We start from the raw sequence: 27,086 nt of genomic DNA, 5'->3' as shown, positions 1-27,086 counted from the left end.
GTTTATTTATTTATTTATTTTTTCAAATGCAAAACCTCAGCGGAGGAACAAAAGGTGATCAAGGAGGCGAGGTTTAAATTATGGGCGGCTGAATCATGAGTCTCAGTCTTTGGATTTTTTTATACCTTCTTGGTAAAATCATCTTTTTTAATTCTTAGTTGTAAGTAAAGATGCAATCTTTGAGGGCTAAATAAGATACAATATGAAATTGGAACCAGATGTTTATGTACATTAAAAATAAAAAAAACAAAGACGTTTTCCTCTCACTGTCATCAACTAAATCTGATAAAACTGTAGATTTCCTTAAAGTTTGATTTAATTTCCTTTTAAATTGTGTAACTTGAGCTTCTCACAATAATTTGGTTTTATGATTGTGGCTAAGAAGACCATTTTTCGCCCGAACTCACTGATGTCACTTCCATATTTCCACATAACTTTTTTCCCTCATGATTCCACTCAGTTTGGTGCACCAGTCCCTCCTGCAGCAAAACTCCCACAAAGCCCGTTGCTTCCTCACTGTACTTTGCTCCTGAGCTTCAAGCCTTCAAACTTACGGAGAAATGTTGGGCTCACTTAAAAGTTTCCATTTTAGATTAAAGTTGAAATACCGAGAACAAGAAAATAAGATTTCAAGTACATTTTAATGTTGAAGAAAAAAGTTGAAATTCTATTTTGTGACTGAATTCCAAACATTGAGACTAAAGTTGATATATCATGAAGGATACTGACATTTCACTCATCATTTCTACACTTCCCTCGTCATACCAACACTTTTGTTGATGTACGGTTTTTGTGTTTTTGCTGTTTTTAAATCTTAAAACTGGTGAGCAGCAAAAATTGACTTTTTTTTTCCCTCCAAGTGTTTAAAAAAAAAACTTATAGTGGTCTGTTTTCATATTGGTCTACTATTTTTAAAAACAATTCCAATAAAAAAAGTTATTTATTTGAAAAAGAAATTGGATAATTAATTTATTGTTATTTTTCATGTTGACGTTCTGATATATATGCCTGTCATGATAACACATTTATCATGACAGGCAAATTGTCTGTCATGATGGACGACAAATTGTCCCGGAAGTTATTGGGATCCACGATAATGTTGTTTTGAGACTGTTTTCAAGTAGTATAATAGTAACGGCATAATAATGCAACGACATATTCAGAAAGATCAATGAATTTGACATTCTAATGAACAGTTAACACCGAACATTTTAAATATCGAAAATAAATAAACAAAGCAACACAAAACAACACATAACATTAACTATGAAGTCTCTGTAAACAAAACACCAGACTGGAGAGCAGGTTTGGTAGAAGGAAAGAGAGAAAAGAGAAAAAAATAATAAATCATGCAAATTAATTATTGAGCTTATTTTAATTATCAAATCAACAACTGATTTTATAGTTTATTGTAACAAGCCTACTCATAAAGTTACTACTTCATTCGCCTAAGTCAAAAAGTCAATAGTAATACAATATATGTCACTCTACAGACTGGCTGGTGTTTCTAATACAGACTGCCCTAACCCAACCAGGTCTGCACCTTATTGTTGCATCTATTTTCATCTTCACGACTTTTCGCCTCGGCGTGTTTATTTTAGCTCTCAGGCTTGTGTAATCACGCTCCGTTTGTCTGGCACACAGAAGGAAACACTGATAAATACAGCAGTTTGTGAACACTGAAGGAGACAAAGAGACTGAACAGCAGAGCAACCACTACTGCTGCTGAATGAGAGCAGCTCCGCTACAACGGAGCTCGATAGTATCTGGAACCATAACCAGGCCACATTACATAGCGACCGCTAATTTAACTAGCCGCTAGCCGGGATGCTACAGCTAATAATGATGTTGAATTGGAAAAAAAACCCCAAAAACGTCTGTTGGCCTTCTGTGGCGTTTGCTAACACTACAAACAAAATGAGGACAATTCATCAGATCAGTGAGTCTGTCTACATGTGGATGAGGGAGGCAGACAGTGGGACCCCGGGGGCCTCGCCGCTCTGCTTATGTAACCTCACACACACATATAGAAACATGCAGCAGGGGCAGAGGGAGAGGGCAGCTTTTAGCCTCAGTGGAAAAGAGGGAGGGGGAGGACAGGAGAGGAGGTCATGTCTGGCTGCTGGCAGGTCGTAGGTTGGTCTACGTGAGACAACGTCACATGGATGCTATGTTTCCACGTGCGTACATCCATCATTGATTCACTCAAGGTTCACTTTTAAATATGTTTCCGGTTAGTTCTGTATGGCGGAAATATTTATCTGCACTGTTTGGAACTTTTGCTCAAATAATGTAATAAACGCTGCTGCATATAATACCTAGTTATAATACCTAATCGAGGGGCTCTGAGACTTTGGGGGAAAAGATTGCCATCACAACAAATTAGGGATGGGCAATATGGGTTAGAAATAAAATCTATGATTTTTTTCACACCAGATCCAATTGTAATCCATTTTTTCTCACGTTCTCGTCTAAAAACAAAAATACAAATGACAGGAAATATTGTCACAAATATTTTGATTTCATTCATCCATTTTGAGAGTTGTGCAGCAGAGTATTAGTGCCAGGCTACAAGACGTTTTGTCAAACAATGAGGACCAAGTCGTAATATTAGCAGAATAAAGACATGATTTTACCATAAGAATGTCTTAAAATTAGAGGAAAAAAAGGGGTCTAGTGAGAAAAAAGCTTGGAAAAGCTTTTTTTTTAAAAGTATTGTTTTATTACAAATGCCTTTTTTGTTTGTTTTCACCATTAAAGATTGTCCTCACTTCCTTCTGTGAGTTTTAACAACTCAGACACTAAATCCATACATCACTATCAGAATCATCAAACTGCAGACATATTATTGATGTGCTACAGTGATTGTCCTAATATTCTTCCTAACAACGTGTTGGATATGCGAGTCAGCTCCCTGAGGTGTGCCGCTTTCAGGAGCTGTCCGGTGCTGAAGCGGACATCAGCAAAGTCACACTGAGAGTTTGCTTAAAGAAGTCAGAAATAGTGCTGAAAATGAATAATTTTTTTTCTGTGTGACTGAAATGAAAGGAGAATCAGTTGATGGTCTTATTCACTCCACAGCAGTTTGTTTCCTGTTCTAATGTTTCATAGCAGACCCTGGTGAACGAGGGTCTGCTCCCATAAAACAGCATCCAGGCATCATGCACTCCACAAAGAAGAGGCAGAAGAACTAGTGATGAAGGACATATTTTTGCTTCAAAAGCTGATCTGATTGGATGCTGGAAAAAACTATTGATGTGTTCAAGTTGTGAATGGGGGTGACTGAGGGTAGAGTAGTCATCTTCTGATCAGAAGGTTGCGGGTTTGATTCCAGCTTCCTTCTGCTGATGTGCTCCTGGGCAAGGCACTTTAACCCCAATTGCCTACTGATCTGCATATCAGTGTATAAATCTGTGTGCGTTTGTGAGTATGAATGGGTGAAAGTGACTCAGACACTGTAAAGTGACTCTAGTGTAAAGCGCTTTGAGTTGTCAGAATGATTGGGAAAGCGCTATATAAGTTCAGTCCATTTACCATTTAAAAAAGGAAATAGCCTATCAGTGAAGCCTTTCAAGACTAAAACAGCATCTCAATGCTAAACATTAAGAAGGTAGCTTGTTGCTACATCACATAAAAATGCAGAGTTTCACTGATGGATCAGCACCAATTTTCTTAACTAATGAAAAACTGGTGATTGGCCGATACTTGCATGTGAAACCGATCTTATCTACTTCTGCACAGGACTGAAAATCAGCCACTGTCTCCTTTTGCTCTGAGAGATGACTGACTCACTGACCCAACTGAACTCATAACAATAGCCAAAAATATTGCAAACTTAGCAACTTTTCAGACCAAAAGAAAACTCGGTATCAGCCACAGTCAGAATTGCAATCGGTGTACCCTCAGTCGCAACATGACGAAATACGAGCAGGTTCAAGAGCTATGAATACTTCCACAAGACACTGTATGTGCTCCAAATGAGAAATTTTGTAAGAATGATGGAAAATAGAAAATCTCTCCCAAGCGGTGTGTGAAAGCACTCGCTTTCCAGGAGTTTTAAGAGATATTAGCAATGGCACTTCCAGCTTTCCATAGAGTCTCAGAGACCATCGGCGGATCTTTGTGTGCGACCTGCCGGCTGATTTTGTTTATCGTGAAAATGACCTGCTCTAGTCAGCTGAAGTGGTCCTTGTTCCAGCGCCATCGCTGTGTCCCTGAGCCTGCTGGGAGACGTGCTGACGGATGAAATGTGGTTTGACAGCAGACCAGGCGAGATGCACGCTAACATCCTGCTAGCGGCCTGTTAACGGCCTGCTACAGACAACTCCAACAAACCACTAGATCCAGGTATTGTGTCGACATTGTGTGTGCAGATTGAAACAGAAACTTTTATGGGTTCCAGTTCAAAACTCACTATTAAAACTACACAACCCAACAAGAGCTACACTCCTTTAAAACTCCACAGCCTGAATATAAGCAAGTGTAACACTACATGAGCAAAACCTGCAGGAACAATGTCTGTTGTTTCTAAGCAAAGGCATGTTTGTTTTTTTTTATAGTTAATGCCTCTTTATCACACTTAAATGTTTCAGAAGAAACAAAACTTCACATTTCATAGCTCTATTCTTCATCATCCAGGTCCTGAAGAGCAAAGCAGGCCCAGATCATCACACTACTGCCACTCTATTTTCATAAATTATGTATACAGCTCAGAATCTAAAACGAACTTTACAAAAATTTAAAAAAAATATGATCAATAACATTTAATTGATGATTTAACAAAGTGAGTTTGTGTTGTAGACATGGAATTTTAGTGTGATATTTTGTGGTGCTTTTGGGATAATGATAAGGATTATCATTATCCCAATCTTAAAAATATTTTTTTAGCTAATAAATAGTCTTTCAGGACAGCGACTGCATGGCACAGCATTCACAGTGCCACAAGCACAAATATTGTTCTTGAAAAACAATCTAATCTAATTTTAGGGGCATGATAGATAGAAAAGAGAAAAGGAGAAGTAAATTTACATCAAAAATCTCTGATTAAAATTAATCTCAGACATTTTCTAGAGAGAAAACAAACATGGAAATTTCTACGTTTGAAAAGTCGAAAAACGTGCTCAGACATTTTGAGATTAATCACAGAAATTTTCTAGAAAAATAACTTGGAAATTCCAGAATTTCAATAGTTAAAAATGTTCCAGTTTTGAAACTCTGAAAAGTTCAGAAAGTCGAAAATTTTTGACTTTTGAAAAGTTTTTTTTCCAGAATATTTTTGAGATTAACCTCAAAATCTCAGACTTTTTGCCATAAATGTACTCCTCTTCTTTTCCCTCTATTTAGAATGGCCCTGATAAGATATTGTTGAAATAAGCTTCTTTAGGATTCAACTTACTTAAAAAAAGAGAGATTCATATCATTAAGCTAAACACAATAATGACATTTAATCATATCTTCTAATTAGCTCATGCCTATGTTTCTTGATGCCCTTATTGAACAAAATGTGGAGAAAATAGCAAACACTTTTATAGGAACAAATTCTTACAACTAGCATAGCATGCTGCTTGTCTCTTCACTGTGGTCAGGAACCACAACCACCCACAGATAGCTGAAAGTCACAATTACTTGAGCTCTCAAAACAAATAGATATGCCTATTTCAATAGTTCAAACACCAAATATGCCTTAATATGCATTAATATGTGATAGAATCTGTCTTGACAGTATTATAGAAGTTAATAATTTACAATCCTCCTTATCTCTGCTCTTGAGGGCAAAGCTAATTAATGACTAGTGATAATGAATGGCACTCCTCGATTGTTTGCTTTGCAAACTCCAACTAATAGCGCATCTGTTAAGGTTGTAACTAAATATTCCAGCTTCTCAAACAGATTGGGGAGCGGACGGAGTCCATAATTTGGAAATGTAATAAATTGGAGTTATGTCCCACAGACAAGTTTCTTTGTTGTTAAATGTGCTATTCTTGGGTGTGTTGTGGTGGCGCAGGGGTTAAGCACAACCCACATATAGAGGCCTTAGTCCTCGACACGGCTGTTGCGGGTTTGAATCCCGGCCTGGCGACCTTTGCCGCATGTCTTCCCTCTTTCCTGTCAAATAAAGGCCACTAGAGCCAATAAAAAAATAAAAACTTTTTTTTGCTAATCTCAATCTTTCAAGCATAAAAAATAATAAAAATATTCCAAGGTTAAATATTTTTTGATTAATATTAACCACCCAGGCAGCAGTGAGGTGGTCAGCAAACTAACAGAGGTGGATATCCCGCCCCCTCTCGTCCCCCTTTGGTATCGCCGCTGCTTGGAAACAGAAACGTTCCCTATCGAGTCTCCAGTAGCTTTTCAAGAGCAACCAGTTGGATGTGTTGGAGTTAAACTACGTGAGCTCTTGCGACATAGAAGAAAGCCCACGAGTGCGAACAGAACACCCAGAAACATCCGCATTCCTCCCGGTCTATATGCTGGCAACGTGCCCCTAACGTCACTGCCCTGACCCATTAACGGAGAATGTATTTTAGCAAGTTTGTGGCTCCGGCTGTCAGGTAACGCAGCATAATGACAGCCACAAAAGTCTCGACGGAGATTAAAGTGAACGTTGACGTTTTATAGAAAGCCGACATAGTCCGCGTTAATCTGCGGCCAGAGTACAGTGAGCAGGCCGGGGGGTTGACGTGAGGACACCACTCACCTTGCACCGCGTGACTGACTGCGAGGCGCCTCTCTCTCTCTCTCTCTCTCTCTCTCTCTGTTTCACTTTGTAGCGGTGTTGTCCACTCCGGATAGAAAAGCACCTCAAGCAGAGTCGACATAAAACATGTCACCGGGAGCGGCAAATTAAAGAAAAGAGAAACAAGTGAACGCTACAGTGTAATTCCGGTCAGCTGCAGCCGGTTCGCCTGAAGCTCCTGGGGGAGACTGCTTCCTCTGTCAGCGCGCTGTCAAGAGCGAAAAGAGGCGACAGCAGCGACCTGCCATCCCGGGACTGCCGGAATTTCACGGTCACGGTGTACGTGGGGGAGGAAACTCCTGCTCGAGCGCTGTCCCGCGTCTGTATAGCGCTGGTGAATGCGGGTCAGCTGGAAGCGGGGACGATACGTCGCTAGGCTCTGCAGCACCCTCTACTGGCAAGACAGGATCACTGCCGCCATGGAGGTTACATAATAAACAGTCCAACCAAACGAGCTCTTTTCATGACTTTCAACTCTACACTGTTAGTAACTAATGACCTGCTGTGTTTAACGTCAAAAGTGACCACAGTGAAAAGCTATGACTTACTCCACTGATTGGTTTGTTGGAAGGCGAGCTAAAATATATAAAAACTATATCTGAATATAACTTTCAAATCAGAATCAGCTTTATAAAACAAGATTGTTTCAAGCAATCACAGCATATAAACATTAAGTGTCAATATAAAAACTTTAGAGGAAATAAATTGAACAATGTGTAAAGTACATTAAAAAATGGCACGTTGTGTTAGTGCAAACATGATTATCTTGTTTCATAGCAGATAACTACTCAGGCTTTAAGCAATCTTTTCTGGGTTTTGGTATTGGTACTACTGCAGTCTCTATCCATCTTTAAGGTAATGTTTCACATTTCCATACTTTATTATACAAATCAAAGAAGATTAACTTTGAATATTCACTAAGTTCACTTATCACCATATAACATATTTGACTTTCCTCAAGGAAGGTCTAAACTCTACTATTGAAAAATAAATACTAATGACATTACCTTGTTCTTGTTTTATTATTTCCTCATTTTTAATACAGTTGCTACTCTACATTTTCTCTACTTTTCACTAATATTATGTTTACTATGTTTACATTGTTGTTTTTTTCTTCATTACTTACTGCTGTTGCTCCATTACAAATTAAAACAGAGCAACCAGACTCTCTTCTTCTTCCACTCATTCAGTTCATCATCTTCCAGTCTTTCTCTCTAAGCCTCATATTTCTCTCTCTTCTTCCTGCTCAAACACGCCTTCAATCTGGGTGGATCCAACGGCTGCTGAAGGTGAAAGCTGATTGGCTGCTGCCTCTCTGCTCTGACATGTGACCCACAGGTCAACACTCAACCCAGTTTCTGTTTTCAGGAAATGAAACTCACACAGTCACTGTGACCGAGAGCAGAAATGGAGCAGAATCAGCTGGACCCAGAAACTTTCTCCTGCTCCATCTGTCTGGATCTACTGAAGGATCCGGTGGCGATTCCCTGTGGACACAGCTACTGTATGAAGTGTATTAAAACCCAGTGGGATGAAGAGGATCAGAAGGGAATCCACAGCTGCCCTCAGTGCAGGGAGACATTCACACCGAGGCCTGTGCTAAAGAAGAACACCATGCTAGCAGCTCTAGTGGAGCAGCTGAAGAAGACTGGACTCCAAGCTGCTGCTGCTGCTGCTGCTGATGCTGATCACTGCAATGCTGGACCTGAAGATGTGGCCTGTGATTTCTGCACAGGAGGAAAACTGAAAGCCATCAAGTCCTGTTTAGTCTGTCTGGTTTCCTACTGTGAGAATCACCTTCAACCTCATTATGATTCAGCTGCATTTAAGAAACACAAGCTGGTGGAGCCGACCAAGAACCTGCAGGAGAACATCTGCTCTCGTCATGATGAGGTGATGAAGATGTTCTGTCGTACTGATCAGAAGTTTATCTGTTATCTCTGCCCAGTGGATGAACATAAAGGTCATGACATGGTGTCAGCTGCAACAGAAAGGACTGAGAGGCAGAGAGAGCTGGAGGAGAGACGAGGAAACATCCAGCAGAGAATCCAGGACAGAGAGGAAGATGTGAAGCTGCTTCAACAGGAGGTGGAGGTCATCAGTCGCTCTGCTGATAAAACAGTGGAGGACAGTGAGAAGATCTTCACCCAGCTGATCCGTCTCCTCCAGAAAAGAAGCTCTGAGGTGAAGCAGCAGATCAGATCCCAGCAGGAAACTGAAGTGAGTCGAGTCAAAGATGTTCAGGAGAAGCTGGAGCAGGAGATCACTGAGCTGAAGAGGAAAGACGCTGAGCTGGAGCAGCTCTCACACACAGAGGATCACAACCAGTTTCTCCTCAACTACCCCTCACTGCCAGCACTCAGTGAGTCTACACACTCATCCAGCATCAACATCCGTCCTCTGAGACACTTTGAGGACGTGACAGCAGCTGTGTCAGAGCTCAGAGAGAAACTACAGGACGTCCTGAGAGACTCATGGACAAACATCTCACTGATGGTCACTGAGGTGGATGTTCTGCTGTCAGAACCAGAACCAAAGACCAGAGCTGAGTTCTTGAAATATTCATGTGAAATTACACTGGATCCAAACACAGCAAACACACGGCTGGTTCTATCAGAGGGAAACAGGAAGGTGAGATCGATGAAAGATCGTCAGTCTTATTCTAATCATCCAGACAGATTCACTGATAAATCCCAAGTTCTGAGTAGAGAGAGTCTGACTGGACGTTGTTACTGGGAGGTGGAGTGGAAAATTTATGTTTCTGTATCAGTCGCATACAAGAATATCAGCAGAGCAGGAAGTGGCAATGAATGTGAATTTGGATATAATAACAAATCTTGGGCTTTAGATTGTAGTGGTTCTAGATTTGGTCACAACAACATCTGGACCTCCATCTCAGGTCCAGTTTCCTCCAGACTAGGAGTTTACCTGGATCACACAGCAGGTCTTCTGTCCTTCTACAGCGTCTCTGAAACCATGACTCTCCTCCACAGAGTCCAGACCACATTCACTCAGCCGCTACTGGCTGGAGTTAGGGTGTGGAATTATTTTGGGTCTGGATCCTCTGCAGAGTTCATTAAACTCAACTAGATTTCCTCTCTTCTCTCTGATCACTGATCAGGCTTCATGGTTCTGCTGTTCTGTTCTTAATTTCTCTGCTTTAAATGTAGTTCTTCTCAGTCTCTTTGCTCCAGGAACCATTAATGATCTTTGCTGATGTTTTCTTTTATTCTTATATGAAATATTTCTCCACCAGAAAATCTCATCTTCTCTGGGGTTCAATAATTTTTGCTGTAATATGTGTATTGATGTATTTGGATTTTCTTCCATTGATCTGTAGAACACTCATTCTTCAGTTGATATCAAAGTGAAATGAACTCGCTTCTGTTGTCTTTATTGTGATGCCATGAAGAAACTGAACATCAACTTAGAGGTTTTGCTGTTTTGAAATGTTTAGATCTAGATTAGAACCACTGGCTTTCGTTCTGCTTCTTTAGCTTTATTCCAGAGACATTTGACATTTTTTTCTCTTCATTATTACAATAAATTGTGAGTTTTGTCATCTAAATTGCTGAAAACATTTCCTTCAGAGGGTCTCGTGATGCTAGAGAGGATCGGACACACACGCGATGCTTACAGGGACAACAGGAGCAAAAATTTGGAATGAGTTACAGTGGATTGTATGAAATGGCATTAATTTAAACCACATTCTTAAATGTGTGTCTTGTGAAATCATTATGCTAAGTAATCTTCAGCTCTCATAAAAATTCTATTCATATCAAATATGATTTAAAAGAAATTTGAGTTTGTAATTTAATGTCTTGAAATTGGGCCCCTGTCTCTTTAAAATCTCCTGCTCTTTCTGAAACTCTGCTTTCAGGAAGTCATCACAACATGGCTCCTCTATTAACTGTTTAACAATGTTTTCACCAGCGCTTCACTGTGAAGTAGCTACTTTAATGAGCTCGGCAGATTCTCTGTTCCAACAGGTGTTTGCTAATTGCTGCTGGCTAGTCTGAAGGAACTGAGTGGAGGAGTCATGAGGGAGGCCTGTTCTGTGAGGCGGAAGCTTGGAAACTGTAGCTTCAAGAAGGAGCGGCGTCTCAAAGGCGGAGCTAGCTGTGCAAAACACCCAGGTGTTTTGCACAGCTGAATGGTTGCCATGGGAGACTAAAAGATTTATCAAACGTGCACAAAATAATCAAAGCAACACTCTAGGTATGTTTTTTTAAACAAGGAAATAACATTATAACATGACGTAAAGCTAAAAAAGTAAATTTTGCACAATACTGCCCCTTTAATGAGAATGGAGATTATTTTTCCAAATGAGTTGAGGTTCGAAAACCTTTTTGTTCCCTAATTAATGAAACAATCAGTTTAAAAATGCATTTTGTATTTCCTCAGGTTATGTTAGTCTGTAAATTAAAAGCCGCTGGTAGTTTTGTGCTATCAGCCCCATTTGAGCTACGAAAACTCATTAATCTTTACCCCAAATTGTCCCCTGTATGAAATTTGAATATTTCAGTGGATTTAAAAATGGCCGTGGCCAACGGCTCTACAGCGCCCCCTAACGTGAGGAAGGGCCACAGATAAATTGTGCATAGCTGAAATGTGGTACATTGGCACCACTCCGTGAAACAAGAGAAAAACTCTCTTGGAGGTATGGCCTAGGCCCAACAGGAAGACGGCCATTTTGGGTCAAAGTGTTCATTTTTGGGCACTTTTCATACATGTTGAACTTTAAGAAACTCGGCTTGCAGCTTGTTGTGAGCGCTTGGAGAAGAACATTTGTCTGTCTATCATTTCATCTTGTTCATCAACAAAAGATGCCAGACACACAACACACCGTTGGTCTGTTTTGCTGTGCATATGTGTTTTTTTATTGCAATAATACATCTGCACATTAACATTTATTTACACACACATACACACACACACCGCCAATGGTCTGAACAGAACAGTAAGTTTGGATTTTTTCTTTTCTTTGTTGAGCACTGAACACACGGCTTAAGCAACAAAAAATACAAAATGATAGCCAGCTGTCTTTTTTCGGGGGGCACACAATTATTTCACACACACACACACACAATTGAATAAACCTTAGTCAACCATTCATACACACACCGTACACATGCAGCATGGAGTTCCCCACAATGAACTGAACAGCACTGCGTACAGACGGAGCGGCTGACGATCCATTACGTGATTTTATTTCTACACTAAAATCAAATCAACATCTCCACAGCACAGAAGATCATACTGATACACTAGGAAATATCCATCATCTGTTCATATACTGTTTTTTCCTCCCTCTCTCTATATATACTATTTACAGAACAATGTCATACTGTGTCTTTAAAGGGATTACATTTACACATGAAACAGCGTCTTTGTACAGCTACAGTTAAATCACTAAAAGCCTCTCATGTATTCACACCTCAGCAGCCAGACGGACTCAGTACTAGAGTCGGAGTTGCGTTTTTAGCGGCTCGTGAGGACGCATGACAATAACTACCGTCAGCGGGACGAGAAGGAGGCAACAAATACAACAGAGTAGAGCTAAAAACACTGCCTACTCCTTTTTTTTCCGTAGCTTTTTTTTTTTTTTTTTTACGCACAATGCACAAAACAACACTTTATTATTTTCTCCACAATCATCTATTGCAAGTTCCTTTACAGAGAACAGATTTTCACATTACAACTTCCAATAGTTGGCTGCAACATGTTGATATAAGTGCCGTTAGTGACGTCGGTGAGCGTGAGGGAAGGAGACACGGAGACGTCTTCTGGGTTGGACATGCGGAGGGGGAGAGGAGTTAGACCAGGGATCAGTTTTCTCCTGTCACATTGGTTCATGTTTATGGTTTTGCAGAAAGGGGAAGTCTCCTCAGCTCCACTTGCTCCCTCTGCTCTTACAAGCTCCGATCACTACAGAAAGGAAGACATTGGAAAAAGAAGGTGAGGTTTGTTTTGTTTGTTCTGCAAGTTCAGAGAAGCCCACCGACACCTTTCAGCATGTTTCGGTGAAAATACGTGCATAAATGAGATGTTGGGAAGAGACGGGAAAGACAAACGGCTCAAAAGAAGAATAACTTCATCATCAAAATCCAGTGTGTATTGCAACATCGTTCTTAAAGGGGCAGCATTATGTGTTTTCCCATCACATGCTGTCAGAAACAACCAATCAGTCAGGAGGAGGGTCTTAGCGCTGTCAATCACCCTCCAGTACACCTCTGTTCTGAAAGCTATTACATAGGAAGCAGTGCAAACAACAGGAAATGTTTATTTGGTCAAATATCCATAGCAATGTGGCTATCTTAACATAATATTTATGTTAAGTATAAATTAACATATATACTTATCACAAAAAAGAATGAAAGTTTATGCTGGTTGTTGATAAAAAAAAACCCAAACAGATTCATTACCAAGATACATTGTTACAATTGAGAAAAAAAATTAACAAACTCAAGTTGCCTTTAAAGTTAAATTTAGTTGAGCAATAAGCTACATCATTAGACTCAGTTCTTAAATACAAGTGTTATGTCATAAACTGCCTACATGGCAGCGTCTGATCAAAATTAAGTGATTTTAAGGCAACTTTGTTTTTTGCAAAATCAGCAGCACTTTATAAAGTGTAATGTTACCTAATGTTAGTAAACTGTAGCTAGAAAGGAATGTCCAACTTAAATGATGCTAGCAATGGGCTAATGATTCTCACATCAGCTGGTTTTCTGACTTCAGTTACTTTGTGATCGAAGTACAACTCAGTCCTTTAGTAAAAGGTATAACGTCTAAACACTACTCTAACTAGCCAACTACAGAATCTACTAGCTCTAGATCTAGCTGTTGGTCTTACCAGGAAAGAGCGACCGACAGCTTAAATTCGGATTTGATTGCCTTCATTCAACCTGGTGATTGCAAAATAAAGTCACTGAGGTTAGTTAGTGTTCAGTCCAAATCACTGACTGCTGGGTTTGTTATGAAGCAATAAATACTCATTTAGGGTTTAACTGAGCGCAAACTAAGGAAATGAAAAGAGACACGTCAAACAGGAGTGTCCGAATGTTTTGACAAAAGTTTGAAAGCACAAGAGGCCACAAAAATATAATATTTTAAATAATTTTTAAAACCTTTTGTGCCTTTTTTCATTTGATCTACTCAATAACGAACCAAAAAACAAAACATTCATTGATATTAACAACCTAGTTGGATTTTTTTAGAAAACGAATCAGTAAACCGTTAAAGAAACAAAACATAAAAATAAGGTCTAGTAAAACACAAGCTCACTGTTTCTGTGTTTTCTTATTTGGGATGTAAGGTTTGATTTTGAATAAAAGCAGGTCAGTAACTGTGAGTTTTGTTACTCCAAAATTCAGATTAACACAAAAACTTTGGTAAGAAACAGAAATCCACTTTTTACACCTAATATTAAAAAAATAGCAGTCAGAAAAAAAAGATGCCTTAACAGATGAAAAAGTGTCCATCTGGATCAATCATCTGTGATTTCAGGTCAGATTTGCTCAATTTTAGAATTGAGGTCGCCCCAAATCCATTAGAGGGCCGCAAACGGCCCCCGTGCCGCACCTTGGACACCCCTTCTTTAAAGGAAGGAGGACGACGACGACACAGGATGAGTTCGTCAGCTGATGGAGGCTTGTTTTAAAATAGTGATTATACTTACGCTCCCTCGTCTCTAAGCAGAGTCATGAATTTGATCACTCTGTAATCTGGATCCATCTGCAGATTAAGAGGTAGGCAAAAGGAGAGAGAAAAGGGTTGAGAAACAGCATGAAACATAACAAATGGGTGCTAGAAGAACCACAGTGATATTAAAATACATTACAAAGTATGATTCCCTAGATCTCAGATTAGAAACATTATTACCAGAACATTATTCAAAAGTCAATTATTTAATGATGAAAAGAAGCATCTGGTTGAACATGTAAGACATAACTAAACTTCATTTAATATTCAGTATTAAAAATCTGTTTTTGAAATTGAAAACAATTTGAATTTTTTAAGAACTTGTAGAAACACTGCTCTTCCTGACTTCAAACGCTGTTAGGTCTTATTCGACTTTCTGCCCGTGACCTGAGGTTTCGTACCTGCAGCGACATCTCTATGAACACCAGCAGCTTCTTGATGCCGATCCAGACCCGCTTCCCTCGGAGCTGCTGGCCGATGCTGGCTCGCTCTTTATCCGTGAAGCTTCCGAGCAGCTGCGAGAGCCGAAAGGAGATTTATGGAGAAGATCAGTGTCACGCTCCAACCCTCCACCCACAGGGAGACAGACATGTACTCATAACAACACTGAAGACATGAGAAACATTCTTCCAGTAGCTTGAGATCCGGGTTCAAAAAAATAAGGAAGATGTCAAAACTGGCTTTGTCCCTTTGAGCGAAGAACCTAAAATAAGCATTTTTATTCATCGTCGAGAAAGTTTGGACCCTTCAGGATCTTTCTTTCTGTGCTGTACCTCTAAGGCGTCCACCAGCTGCTCCCCAGTGGAGATGTTGGGGACGTGGATGGTGGTGCTGAAGGCGTCCAGCATCTCCATCTCCTGCAGGACGTCCTTCCTGCTGGTGGTGCCGATGATGAGCAGCTTCCGGCCCTGAACAACCAACACATGATGCCGTTTCATCCGTCTCTGATTGCACCGCAGGATAAAAGCCTGGATTCATGTTCCAGGCTGAATGACACCTGCTCATATTTTCATGCAAAGTTGCTCTTGATGGTAATAAGATGATGTTAATTAAGATTGAAAAAAAAATAGAGGTAAAAGAAAAGATAAGAAAACCACAACAAAGGTACATTTTTCTCTGTCAGATTCATGCTAAACCGATCCCTGTACTGGGCAACGTTTGTTTGTTTTTTACACTTAGAAAATGAATACGCAGTCATAAAACAAACACATTATTTTGAAAATACATGATAATAATTAAAAAATAAGAATTTCTGAAAATGTATCCTGGCACCCTGTCTTAAAGGCACCCTTTCTAGGGTCCTAAGGGCCCTACTTTTTTTTAGGGCTATGAACAACTACATCTTAGTGATTGTGCTATAGATTATTCTGATGACTAATAGATTAATTAGATTTTAAAAAATGGCCCATTCTACAGATTTATTTTTATTTATGTGCTTATGCTTGTTTTATACAATATTAGAAATGCATTTAAAAATACAAGTAAATAATTAATTTCCTTTTTAAAGAAAATAAATGCATTTTAGGCATTTTTATTGCCTAAAATGCAATGACAGCATTTCTTTAGTGTATATTGGATCACATGTAGCAAAAAAATACTTCTGACACCAACATGTGAAAATCTCGTCCATCTCTGTTTGACATAACAGCAAAAGTTAATAATATCAATGTTGTTCGTAATTTTCGGATTAACCGATTAATTAATGGATACCAAAAGGAAAACAGGTGAAGCCAGAAACGTCACTTGAGTAGTTCTGAATAGACAAAGTTTTAAAAAAAATCTTTAATATCAACTTAAACTACTTTTTGTACAGTTTTGTTTTAATTACTGAGTAGGTTGTTCTTTCAGCAGTTGACCTTTTCTGAGTCTGTACTTAACGATTAATCGATAACTAAATTAGTTGACGATTATTTTAATAGTCGATTCATCACGATTAATGGGAATAATTGTTTCAGCTCTGCAATTTTGTCAAACTTCCTTTCAACCATAAACTATTGTTACACTTTATTGGGATCTGGCTGATCGACCAACACTGCACCCTGACGACTGATTAAGACATTATTTATTGATCTACTACCACAATTTCGTTATGTTCTAGAAACAGAAGAACAAATAAAATCATGTCTTAAGTTTTACTTAATTGTGAACTGGAAGTAAAGCAATAGTTTGTTTTTATTGTTTTAATAAAAATCTGATTTGCATAATTTAATACGGTGAAGTCAAGTTTTTCTGCTGATAACTGAGGATTATTTTGAGTGTATTTTTCAGTGTTCAACATGAATGTCTGCAGGCTTCAGAAGATCTCTCACCTTGGGTGGAGGTTTTTTAAGCAGCACCAGCAGAGCCTGCAGCACAAGGTTGGAGAAACGAGGACCAATAGGCACGTAGTCCAGCAGGCGCTCGATGTCATCCACCACCACACAGCTGAGCTGGGACTTGTATGCATCATCGAAAACCTGGAACAGGCAGAGAAGGTGAAAGGTGAATATAAACACATGATTGTTTCTCTATGAAGCCACACACTGTCTGCAGGACTTGCCTTTTTGATAGCCTGGCATTTGGAGATCTCAGAGTTTCCAATCATCTTGTCTGGAGAGCAGATCTTAATGAAGGGGAACTGGGAGTCCTCTGCAATCTTCGCTGCCAGGGCCGTCTTCCCACTATGGGGTGGACCTGTGAGCATAAGCACAAGTGGTACACTTTACTATCCGAGTCTTGTTGCTTTGGAAGGCTTTGGTTGAACAGCTTGTCTACCCTCCAGGAGTACGGCCACCAGAGGAGTGCGGTCACTGTTCTTGGTCTGCTGGACAAGCAGCTCTCCGTCATCCAGGACGTGGGTAACGGGGTCGCCCCATTTGATGATCCCGTTCATGACGTAGCTGGAGTAATCCTCCTGGTTTGTGCCAAAAGCCTGTAGACAAAACATTCGGGGTGGTGAGAAACTCCATGTTGCCCATTCTTCACGTCATTGGACCACAGCGATTTTACGCAACAAGAACCTAGAGTGTCACATACAGGCTTGATGTCATTGTTGAGGGATCCCATGAAGTCATCCCTGGTGACCTGGAGCTTCTCCGCCCGCTCCATGTCCACCTCAACTGTAGATGTAGCCTGGAAAAGAGCAATAAACCAATGACACATTGATGGAGAGGTAATTTTTTAAACTACTTTGTCATTTCAGATTTATCAATCATCTACGCCTACTGCTAAGGGTGAGTTGAAATCTCATGTCAGGATATTGGATCCCTTCATTTCTATGAGGATCTTTTCAATTTCCTACTGACTTAAAGCAAATAGAAAAACTTTGGGTGTTAGGATTTCAGGCCCTCACATTTACCAGGCCTGTGTCCTTGTAGTAGCAGCCTATTGATTTTGTTTGAGCCCTGCTGTCACTCTAACCTGCTTCTGCCTGCTGACTGTACAGTGTGTGCAAGCTTTTGTAGAGCTTCAGAGAAAGCAGAGCCTCATTCTATGTTGTTTGATGAGAATTCCTCCCCTAACACTAAGTTAGCCTAAAGATGCTAACATGAAAAATTTGCTTCCTGTCGGACATTGACTTTGTCCTCAACCGTAAAGGCTGATGTTGAAACTGAATCCACCTCAAACTGAGGCGCTGAGCGTTGAAGAGAGTCAGATGACCTTGATATGTCGGTTCATGGCGGTGGACTGTGCGGCCCGGACGAGCCCCTCCAGCTCGGCGCCGCTGTAGTTCTTTGTCTCTGCGGCCAGCTCTTTGATGTCAACATCTCCAGCCAGCAGGTTAAAGCTCCGCATCTTAATGGTGTGGATGTTCAGGATCTGGACGCGACCCTTCTCATCAGGCAGACCTGGAGGACGTGTGCAGTGGCAATGAGAGAAAACTAGACTAAAACTGGTATCATACTACCAACACTGAACCTGGATTGATAGTCTTTCTAAAGGTTCCACTGAAAAATGATTGCAAAAATCCTACAGACCAAGCCAAAACGCAGTAGGTGCAGAAAAGATACCCTTCAAGTCTACAGGGCACCAATGGGAACCCAAGTTTAAAAGATTGTTGTAGCCAATTTTGGGGTCTTCTTACACTACACCCATGTTGATGGGAGTCAACATGGGACTCCCATGTCCCATGTTGACTCAACATGTTGATGGGAGTCTCTGGCCCATATGTGTTTATCTTGTTATCATCCTCCCCAACAGAAAACCCACAAAACACTTCTCTCATGGTGCATAGGGTATGTGCACTGGAAAGATCACTTCATAAACTAAAACAAGAGATCAAAATGGCGGTCAGGCAAAGACATCAACTCACCGATTTCCATCTTCACCTCAAACCTGCCAGGCCTCATCAGAGCATCATCAATGAGGTCGGGCCTGTTGGTCATTCCTTCACACACAGAAAATCAATGGTCAGGAAATCACAGGAAAAAATAAGAATTTATTGGGAGACCAGGAAACTATTGTAGGAGCACAGGCAAAAGCATTGTAAGAACTCTACAACATGGGTTCTGTCGGATTTCATAGTCCTTACCAATAACCAGGATGTTGTTAAGTTGCTCCACGCCATCGATTTTCGACAGCAGCTGGTTGACCACCGTGTCGTGCACACCCGTGCTGCTGGCGCCCGTGCCTCTCTGCTTGCAGATAGCATCCAACTCATCAAAGATGATGATGTGCAGGCCGCTGTTGGCGCCAAGCTGAAAACAATATATTTTTTAAAGTTTTATTCTTAAATGTTTTTGCATTTGTACCCTATAAAGCACTATTGAGAAATCACTTTGTTTCACTAGAGAAAAGATACAACATCTTGGTCTAGGCAGCCTGGCAACTGTCTCTCACTTGCCTATGTTGGACAAAGACTTGTTTCAGGTGAAGACTCCAAGATACTATTCCCAAACTCTTCTCACTAAAAAGCTCTCACTGACCAAACTCTGCCTGTAACTCTCCGACCAGCTCTCCGTTTAATCTTTGACTGGCAGCAGGAGCCAGGAAGAAATTCTCTTGGTAACCAGACAGACTCCAGCTATGAGAAGGCTTGGAAGAAAAAGATGACCAGACCGAATTAGTCTGGAGTTTAACTCGTCATTGACAAAAAGTAAAAAGGTTCTTTCAAAGAGGATCAGCTTTAAAAAGACACCAGACAAACATTTACAGCTCTCTAGAGGAGAAACACCATCCATCCATCCATCCATCCATCCATCCATCCATCCATCCATCCGAATCCGAAGGCATTCCCAGTCCAGCCTAGAAACGTAGTCCCTCCAGCATCTCCTTGGTCTTCCTCCAAGTTTCCTCTCTGTGCCCGACTCACCTCAAGTGCCTCCTCTTGACATGGAGAAGCAGCGATTCTACTATGAGTCCCTCCCAGATGACCAAGTTTCTCACCCTATCTCTGAGGGAGAGCCCCAGACACCCTGCGGAGCAAACTCATTTCGCCTGCTTGTATCTGTGACCTCGTTCTTTCGGTCATGACCCAAAGCTCATGACCATAGATAACGGTTTGGACATAGCTTGACTGGCAAATCAAGAGCTTTGCCTTTTACCTCAGATCTCTCTTCACCAGGACAGATTGATACAACGCCTAGATCTCTGCGGACATAGCACCAATCCAACTATCTATCTCCTGCTTCATTTTCCCCTCATTCGTGAAGGAGAACCCAAGGTACTGACCCAGTTGGGGCAGGAAATCTTTCGACAAAAAGAAGGCACTCTACCCTTTCCGACTCAAGTCTATGGTCTCAGACGTCCAAAGAAATGTACAAGTTTCTCTTCAACCCGAACTTCACTGTCTTCATTCAACATGTTGTCTACCAGATTCGCCATCTTGGAATTTATTGCTTTAAGTCACAGCAGCCATGATGTTTCAAGACCAGAATTTGTTTGTGTTACATTCCGCCTCCCAGCATCATCACAGGCACAACAAGGCATTCATGACAGCTCTCTCCATATGAACTGACACTTGCCGGCCGAACAGACCTTTATGACTTACATTGTTGTTATTATCTCCTCTGAGTTCTCGATGAACAACACAGGACAGAAAGGTCTCTCACCCTCTTCTGCTCTTCCTCTGCCTCGGCAAACAGCTTGCGGATGTTGGCCTCAGACTCTCCCACGTACTTGTTAAGGATCTCTGGGCCGTTAACCACCTTCGGCTCACGGGCGTTGAGCATCTTGCCAATCTGCCGGGCCATCAGGGTTTTTCCACACCCTGGTGGGCCAAACAGCAGGATTCCCTTCACGTGCTTGCAGCCTGGAGCAAGAAAAAGCACAGTAAACAAAAAGAAAAGACTGGAATCAGATTATAAAAGAGAAAGGTATGTGACCAAAACATGAACATGATGAATGAAGGAAGAGTCAGGTAGTGTGGATGCAAGAAAGAGAAGAAGGAAGAGGTCATCTACTTTTGCTAAATGTATGATTATTTTTCCAGCATTCCAATATCTAACTAAAACTTTTTTAGATCATTTTTATATTACGGATGTGAAAAATGACAGATTAAAGCCATGTCTTACCCATCTGCTCCACAATATCAGGAGGGAAAACCCTGGAAGCGAAGGCTCTGCGGAAAATGTCAGAGAATTCCTTGTCCAGACCTCCAATTCCCATTTTCTCAAAGTTCCAGTCCGGGTTGATGATCGTCTGCCGTGCCTCCTTGGTCTTTGCCTTACCTGTTCAAACATACAGACATCATCAGATGTTTGATGCCTAAACAAATATAAAGTCAAAATGTACCAACACTTTTAATACAGTTTTATTTTTGGAAATTAAATTAATTTTTAAAGTAAAATATAGCAAGCCTGCTTATTTTGTTTTTAGCGTCTTTCTTTGCAGACAGCTCTGGTCAATTTTTGTTTGTTCTTGCTGTCATCTTGTGGAGATTCAGTCACAGGTTATCCATGTTGCTCATGTAGCATTTTGGCTTTACACTTACCAATCAGTTAGTATTCAAACACAGTCAGAGCATATATATGGAAAGAGGTAGAAGAATAACACACCAACTAGTGTGAGCGAAGAATTCTCTGCCTTCTCGAAGATGACCTGGCTGTTGCCCACCATCAGACCGACGTCGATCTGGTGGAGAAACCAGAGTTACTCACATTCCTCGTTTAGCTAATTCAAAATGTTTTTATATGTCCAGCAGTTACTCTTACCGTATTGAAATAAAATCCTGCCAAATATAAACATAAACTATGTTTATGATATTAACATTTTTTGAGCTGAACTTGTATTTAAATTACATTTGTGAAACAGATACTGCTTTTAAAACTAAAAACTAAAACTTTAAATAAGAAAAAAGTTAAATAAAAACAGGAAAAATGATCCCCGTAGAAGCATTTAAAATGTGTAAAACTCTAATTAGAACGCAAATCTAAGGTGTGTGTCATTTTCGTCGTATTTCAGGAAACATAGTCAGACATAAGGTCGGCAAAGACACAGGCTAACCAAACATGATTTCTTTTGTCAATGACCCAAATGCTTCTGATGAGAGAAATACAGAAGGATTCATGACACAGAAATTAATCATTATGATTCATTTTTTGCTTCATTTTCTGTTTGACAAATTTAAATACATTTGTCAAAATGTATTTTGACAAAAATCTTTAGCTAAAAAATGTGAATATCATTAGAAAGTAAAAAAAAAAAGTCACTCATTTAAAAAAGTGCAGCTCATATATTGGATATATTCATTGCACAGAATGAAATACATGAAACAATTGAAGTCATGTGTAAGAATCAAGCACTTTTTCCTTCCACTCAACTCTCCATGTTTTAATTTTCCCCAGAATTATACATTTTAAGGAACTGAATTTTGGTTATTTATTATCTGTAAGCTTTGATCTTCAACATTTTAAGAAATAAGCACTTGAAAATATCACTATTTAATCTGCAACATATACAGAATGTATCAGTTTCATTTTCTGAAATGTGTGACAAAAATTATATTTTTATCACTCTCACTGAGTGCGTCTGTAATTAGAACTGTGACTATAATAATAATAATAATAATATTAATAATAATAATAATGAAGGAAGTTGGGTTGCGGTCTAAGAGAGAAATTCAAATGATTGATTTTTAATATTCACAATATTCTAATGTTTTGAGTTATACAGCCAAAGGGCCTGAGACCTTATGCTGCTGGTCTGTTGTCCTGCTAATCAACTGTAGTTTACTATATAACGTAACCTCAGTAGAAGCGTTTGACTTAAAACAAGAAATAAGTAACTTTCTTGACTTATTTGGACAATTTCTGAGGCAAAAACATAAGGATATTGCAATATTAATTCACTGTTTTTTAAAAAAAGTACATCTTTGCCATTTGAGTTTTAAATTCGTTAGCGGGGATTGCATTATATATTTTCAAGGCACTTAGTGCCATAGCACAATCAAGTATGTTACCTTCAGTTGTTATAAAAATGATATATATATCAACTAGGACTTATATGAAATTGAACTTAACATAGTGCCTTGAAATTGGGCCTCTGTCTCTTTAAAAACTGAGCTGCTCTGTGAGGCGGAAGCTCTGAAACTTGGAACTGCAGCTCTGAGGAAGAGCTGCGCCTTGAAGGCGGGGCTAGCTCTAACCCAGGCATTTTGCACAGCTGAATGGTTGCCATGGGAGATGAAAGAATTTCGCAAACATGAATAAAAAAAATAAAAGCAACACTCCAGTATGTTTTGGTATGTTTTTGAAGAGCAAATAACATTATAACATGATGTAAAGCTCAAAATAGTTGATTTTACATAGTACTGTCCCTTTAAATGAGTTTTCAATTTCAAAACATTGACATTGGAGCACGTCTATATTTGATAGTGGCACTTTAGTTGTTTATAGTGAACGATGTTAAGTCTGATGTTACAAATAAAGTTAGCAAGTTACAAGCAAGTAATCTTAGTATTATATAAATTCTCTATAAATATTCAGATTTAAGTTTAGGGTTAGTAACTGTGTGATAAATGTTTTTTTAACTCACCTTGCTGGGTTGGTCCAAAAGTCACCCATACTCTAACAAACTAACCTCCCTGGGTGTCCACACCTGATGATGCTGTGAAAACTTTTGATGATATAAAGTCCTATAGAATATAGAGTTGATCCCTCATGAGGCTCACATCTATTTAGACCTGAATATCTCTGTATGCTCATGTTCTAATTCCTTATGAGCCGACTGCAGTCCTATCTGGATCATTCTACGTTCTTGGGAGCAATTTTCCAGCTCGCTCTCTGGAGTTTAATTACTTAAAACTAATGATGTGTCTCTGAACAATCAACAAAATCCCACGAGCAGCAGAACCAAAGCATAACTCACAGACGCTTCCAGCAGCAGCAGCAGCAGCAGCAGCAGCAGCAGCAGCAGCAGCAGCCCTGACTCCTTTCTCACCCTCAGCTTTGAGGTCTGAACTCCCTCCAGAGGTCACGTACCTTTTGCGGCTTCTTCCCAGAAGCTGGTTCTCCTTTCAGGATGCTGGCGTCCATCGCCTCGATGTCCTTCACCACCAGTCCGAACAGCTTGTCACAGAAACTGAACACTAACTGGAAAGTGTGGACACCAAATATTAACAACATGATTCAACATGAAAAGGAAAACAAAAAAAGCTGTGGACAATCAACCTGCTGGGTGACGGAGAAGGCCTGGTTGTTGAACTGCTGGATGAACTCGCCCGCCATCTTGTCCGAGTCGTAGGGAGAGGAGTCGGTGCTCTTCTTTTGCAGGAAGTCGATTTCGATCGTCATGGCGCCAATGCACTGCTTGGACTTGTCAAAGTTGTAGTTGGACACTGAACGGGCGAACGAAATCCGTTATTTTTCATAACATGACCCTCTGTATATTAACATAAAACAATTATTATGATGGATGAGTCAAAAAATAATTGATGTTTACCTTCCACTTCCTGGCCGATGGAGAGACCGGCCCATTTCCTCTGCAACAGAAAAAGATAAGCGCCTATGACTGGGCTCTGCAGCTGAGTTTTAGTGTTTCAGTGGAAGCTTTGCGTACCTGTGGCAGGCTGAAGGCGATGCTTCCAGCTGCTACAGTATGATGGGTCTTTACAGTAAATGCGTACTTGTGGTTTGGTGTCGTTTTCACTGTCACATGTCTGCAGAGAGAGGCAGGAAACCCCGATTGAGCTTTTTAGACGGGTTTTTATAACTGATTAGTTCAATTCAGAACACTGGTTCAACGGAGTCGCAATCAGGACATGTGAGTTGCTGGAAGAGGTGGGCGATTATGGACTCAAAGGTTTATCACAATATTTTGCGATACTGTTCTGATAATGATAAAGTGACAATAAGAACTATTTATTACTCCTTTTTGAAATAATTCTATTGCTTTGACTGAATGGCAGAGCAATAATAACGCCACAAACACAATACTGCTATTGAAAAACCATGAACATTTTTAACACACTTCTTTAGGACACAACTCTTTGTATCACTAAACAACACAAATGAACTGCATTTAAACATGTATTTTAGTTTATTTATACTTCTTGATACTGATATTGAACAAACAATGGAGAAAATAGTAAAAATAACAATCCCGACAATAAGCCGGCAGCAACAAGTATAGAGGTTTTGGAGGACTTTAAACATCATTAATTGGAATTTATCATGACAACAATAAATTGAAAAAGAAAAATGATCATGATAAACGATAAATGATAACTGATAAACGATACGATAAATGCCCACCCCCAGCTGCTGGCCCTGCTCTATGTTCAGTTCAATGTTTGTGTTGTTGCTTGACAATCAAACATGTCCCTAACAATATATACAATATGAACTGTTTTGGTCACAAGTCAAAAGCTGTGAGCCGATGAAGACTTTGAATGTTGTCTAGTGTCCAAACACAATCCAGTTCAATACTGTTGTTCCAATTAAAAACTAGAAACAAAAAAAGACAATGAAATTAGTTGGTCTCTTAGCAACACATAAACCAAAATGACAGTATTTAATATCCAGTCCTTTTCCCATACTTAACCAGATTTGGAAAATGTTGAAAATCCAATTCCATATATTCTATTTCATAGCTCCAAAACACATTTAATAAAGTCATGCCTTATCTTGTTTTCTGGTAAAAGAGCTGAGAAAAAAACCAAAACATTGATATTGTTGGAGTTTGTTTTCTTTTTTTGTTTGTTTTTTGCAGTTGCTCATCAATTCAGTTCTAGAATTTGATTTAAAAAAAAAAAAAAAAACAACAGATGTGTAGGGAGATTCCTTGCTCTGCCTTTGTACTGACAAACACCTCGGTGGTTGCTACTCACTGTCCGGACTGCAGATCCTTCTCACTCACGACGGCACAGTTAGTCAGCGACAGCTCATCTGTCGGGCATCGGGCAGCTTGCATGGTCTGAGAAACGAAAAGAGAAAGTAGGACTGCATTAATATTTCATGCTCGTGACATGGTTGTATCCAGGGATGAAAAAAAGGAAAAGGAATAATTTGAAATGTATCTGGAGCAACAGCACACTGTATCTGCTGGATTTATTTCAACCTGATTGGATGCAGCGGCGCAACCAGGTCGCCCTGACAACAACATCGTTCAGAGTGGAAAGGCTTTGTAAAAAAAGTCAGAGATAGTTGTTTTAACATCGGAGGGCGATTTAATGAATGGATACTTCATACCTATTGTTTTTCAAAATGCAAAAAGCAAATAAGGAACGTCTCTTTGATGTGATCTCTAAATAAATTATTTTTCTTAACTAAAAACATGTGGATGTTTAAAATATGCTGAACTTAGCCAAAAGAAGCGTAAAAATTAGAAAAAGTTAGCTAAAATGAAACGACATGTCTTTGAAACATCTGTGGTTCATTCAAGCTGTAAGAGAGAAATGAGTGAGACTTTCAGCAGGTAAACAGAAAGGTTGAGAAGAGGAAAGCAAATGTGTTTTATTTAACCTGTCTGTGATGAAACATGTCGGCAGCCACTGAAAAAGCTCAAAATTATGCTAATGTAGCTAACCCTAATCTAAACTACATCTGGATAGTTTCTTCCCCTCTTTTTGACAAACTCTGGTTATTTTAGTCTGGAGATAAATTTAATTTGATGACTTGATACATTTAAGTTGAACTAAATAAATAAATAGATAAATAAAAGCTGAAGAAGTTTGTAAGGAAGGGAAGAAACAGAGACTGCTGTTGTAGCATTGCTAGCTACGCCAATCCTGCTAACTGTAAATAAAAGATGGTAAAACAACGTATAGTTTTAACTCTGATATTTTCTCTAAATGGTGTTATAATTTAATCATTGACAAGATTAGCAGTTGGACAAAATCAGTAATGATGATTAAATACAAAAACAGCAGTCTGTCTCCAAACAGACCTCAAGCTGCCTTCGCTCACAGCTTAGCTTCAGACTAAACATAAACAGGCCGAGTTGCATCTTCAGCAACACAATGAGTGCCTGAGAGAAAATGATTCACTGTATCAGACGCTGCATCTCACAGGGAGGCAGGAATTAACACTGCTAACCTTTAGCTGAGCCAACGGAAATGAAAAACAAAAAAAGCTGAGACGTGATAAGTGATGGTTTTATGAGTGTAATCACTAGAAGGGCAGAAATAAACAGAAGTGCATTAATATTTCATGCTCATGATATGGTTAGTGCATGTAAAACATCTGAAAGCTGTTTTCCATTTCAGCTTTGTCTTCGCTGATGTACT

At 39.7% G+C, this 27,086-nt stretch overlaps 3 protein-coding genes across 4 annotated transcripts in view; 1 reads left to right on the top strand and 2 right to left on the bottom strand.

Moving 5' to 3' along the window:
* Nucleotides 1–7,058, bottom strand: part of LOC114148298 (thyroid hormone receptor alpha) — a 71,854-nt gene extending 64,796 nt beyond the window's left edge. For both annotated transcript variants that reach the window (XM_028023471.1, XM_028023472.1), the window contains exon 1: nt 6,701–7,058. The gene's annotated coding sequence lies outside the window, so the exon portion shown is untranslated. The remainder of the gene's footprint in view (nt 1–6,700) is intronic.
* A 1,034-nt stretch (nt 7,059–8,092) lies between these two features.
* Nucleotides 8,093–10,307, top strand: LOC114148297 (tripartite motif-containing protein 16-like). The gene has a single exon (XM_028023469.1). It carries the CDS (start codon nt 8,147–8,149, stop codon nt 9,827–9,829), a length of 1,683 nt encoding a protein of 560 aa, XP_027879270.1. The 5' UTR covers nt 8,093–8,146; the 3' UTR covers nt 9,830–10,307.
* Nucleotides 10,308–11,593: 1,286 nt separating this feature from the next.
* The window catches only part of LOC114148296 (vesicle-fusing ATPase), a 35,511-nt gene continuing 20,018 nt past the window's right edge, over nt 11,594–27,086 (bottom strand). Inside the window, exons 2-20 of the mRNA XM_028023468.1 lie at nt 25,689–25,774; nt 24,419–24,518; nt 24,302–24,341; nt 24,031–24,197; nt 23,842–23,952; nt 21,418–21,493; nt 20,935–21,090; nt 20,473–20,672; nt 18,954–19,119; nt 18,735–18,809; nt 18,083–18,270; nt 17,459–17,554; nt 17,198–17,354; nt 16,983–17,116; nt 16,753–16,899; nt 15,217–15,351; nt 14,845–14,958; nt 14,421–14,476; nt 11,594–12,667 (exon numbers count right to left, since the gene is read on the bottom strand). Coding sequence (XP_027879269.1) covers nt 12,652–12,667; nt 14,421–14,476; nt 14,845–14,958; nt 15,217–15,351; nt 16,753–16,899; nt 16,983–17,116; nt 17,198–17,354; nt 17,459–17,554; nt 18,083–18,270; nt 18,735–18,809; nt 18,954–19,119; nt 20,473–20,672; nt 20,935–21,090; nt 21,418–21,493; nt 23,842–23,952; nt 24,031–24,197; nt 24,302–24,341; nt 24,419–24,518; nt 25,689–25,774 — 2,220 coding nt within the window. The 3' untranslated portion in view covers nt 11,594–12,651. The remainder of the gene's footprint in view (nt 12,668–14,420; nt 14,477–14,844; nt 14,959–15,216; nt 15,352–16,752; nt 16,900–16,982; nt 17,117–17,197; nt 17,355–17,458; nt 17,555–18,082; nt 18,271–18,734; nt 18,810–18,953; nt 19,120–20,472; nt 20,673–20,934; nt 21,091–21,417; nt 21,494–23,841; nt 23,953–24,030; nt 24,198–24,301; nt 24,342–24,418; nt 24,519–25,688; nt 25,775–27,086) is intronic.

This window comes from Xiphophorus couchianus, chromosome 7 (assembly GCF_001444195.1).
Source record: "Xiphophorus couchianus chromosome 7, X_couchianus-1.0, whole genome shotgun sequence".
In the NCBI taxonomy this organism is placed as follows: Eukaryota; Metazoa; Chordata; class Actinopteri; order Cyprinodontiformes; family Poeciliidae; genus Xiphophorus; species Xiphophorus couchianus.
Note: the sequence above shows the minus strand (reverse complement) of the source record. Positions and strands in the feature narration are given on the sequence as shown.

Coding starts and splice junctions, on each gene's coding strand:
- LOC114148297 (XM_028023469.1), top strand. CDS start 8,147: ATGGAGCAGAATCAGCTGGACCCAGAAACTTTCTCCTGCTCCATCTGT.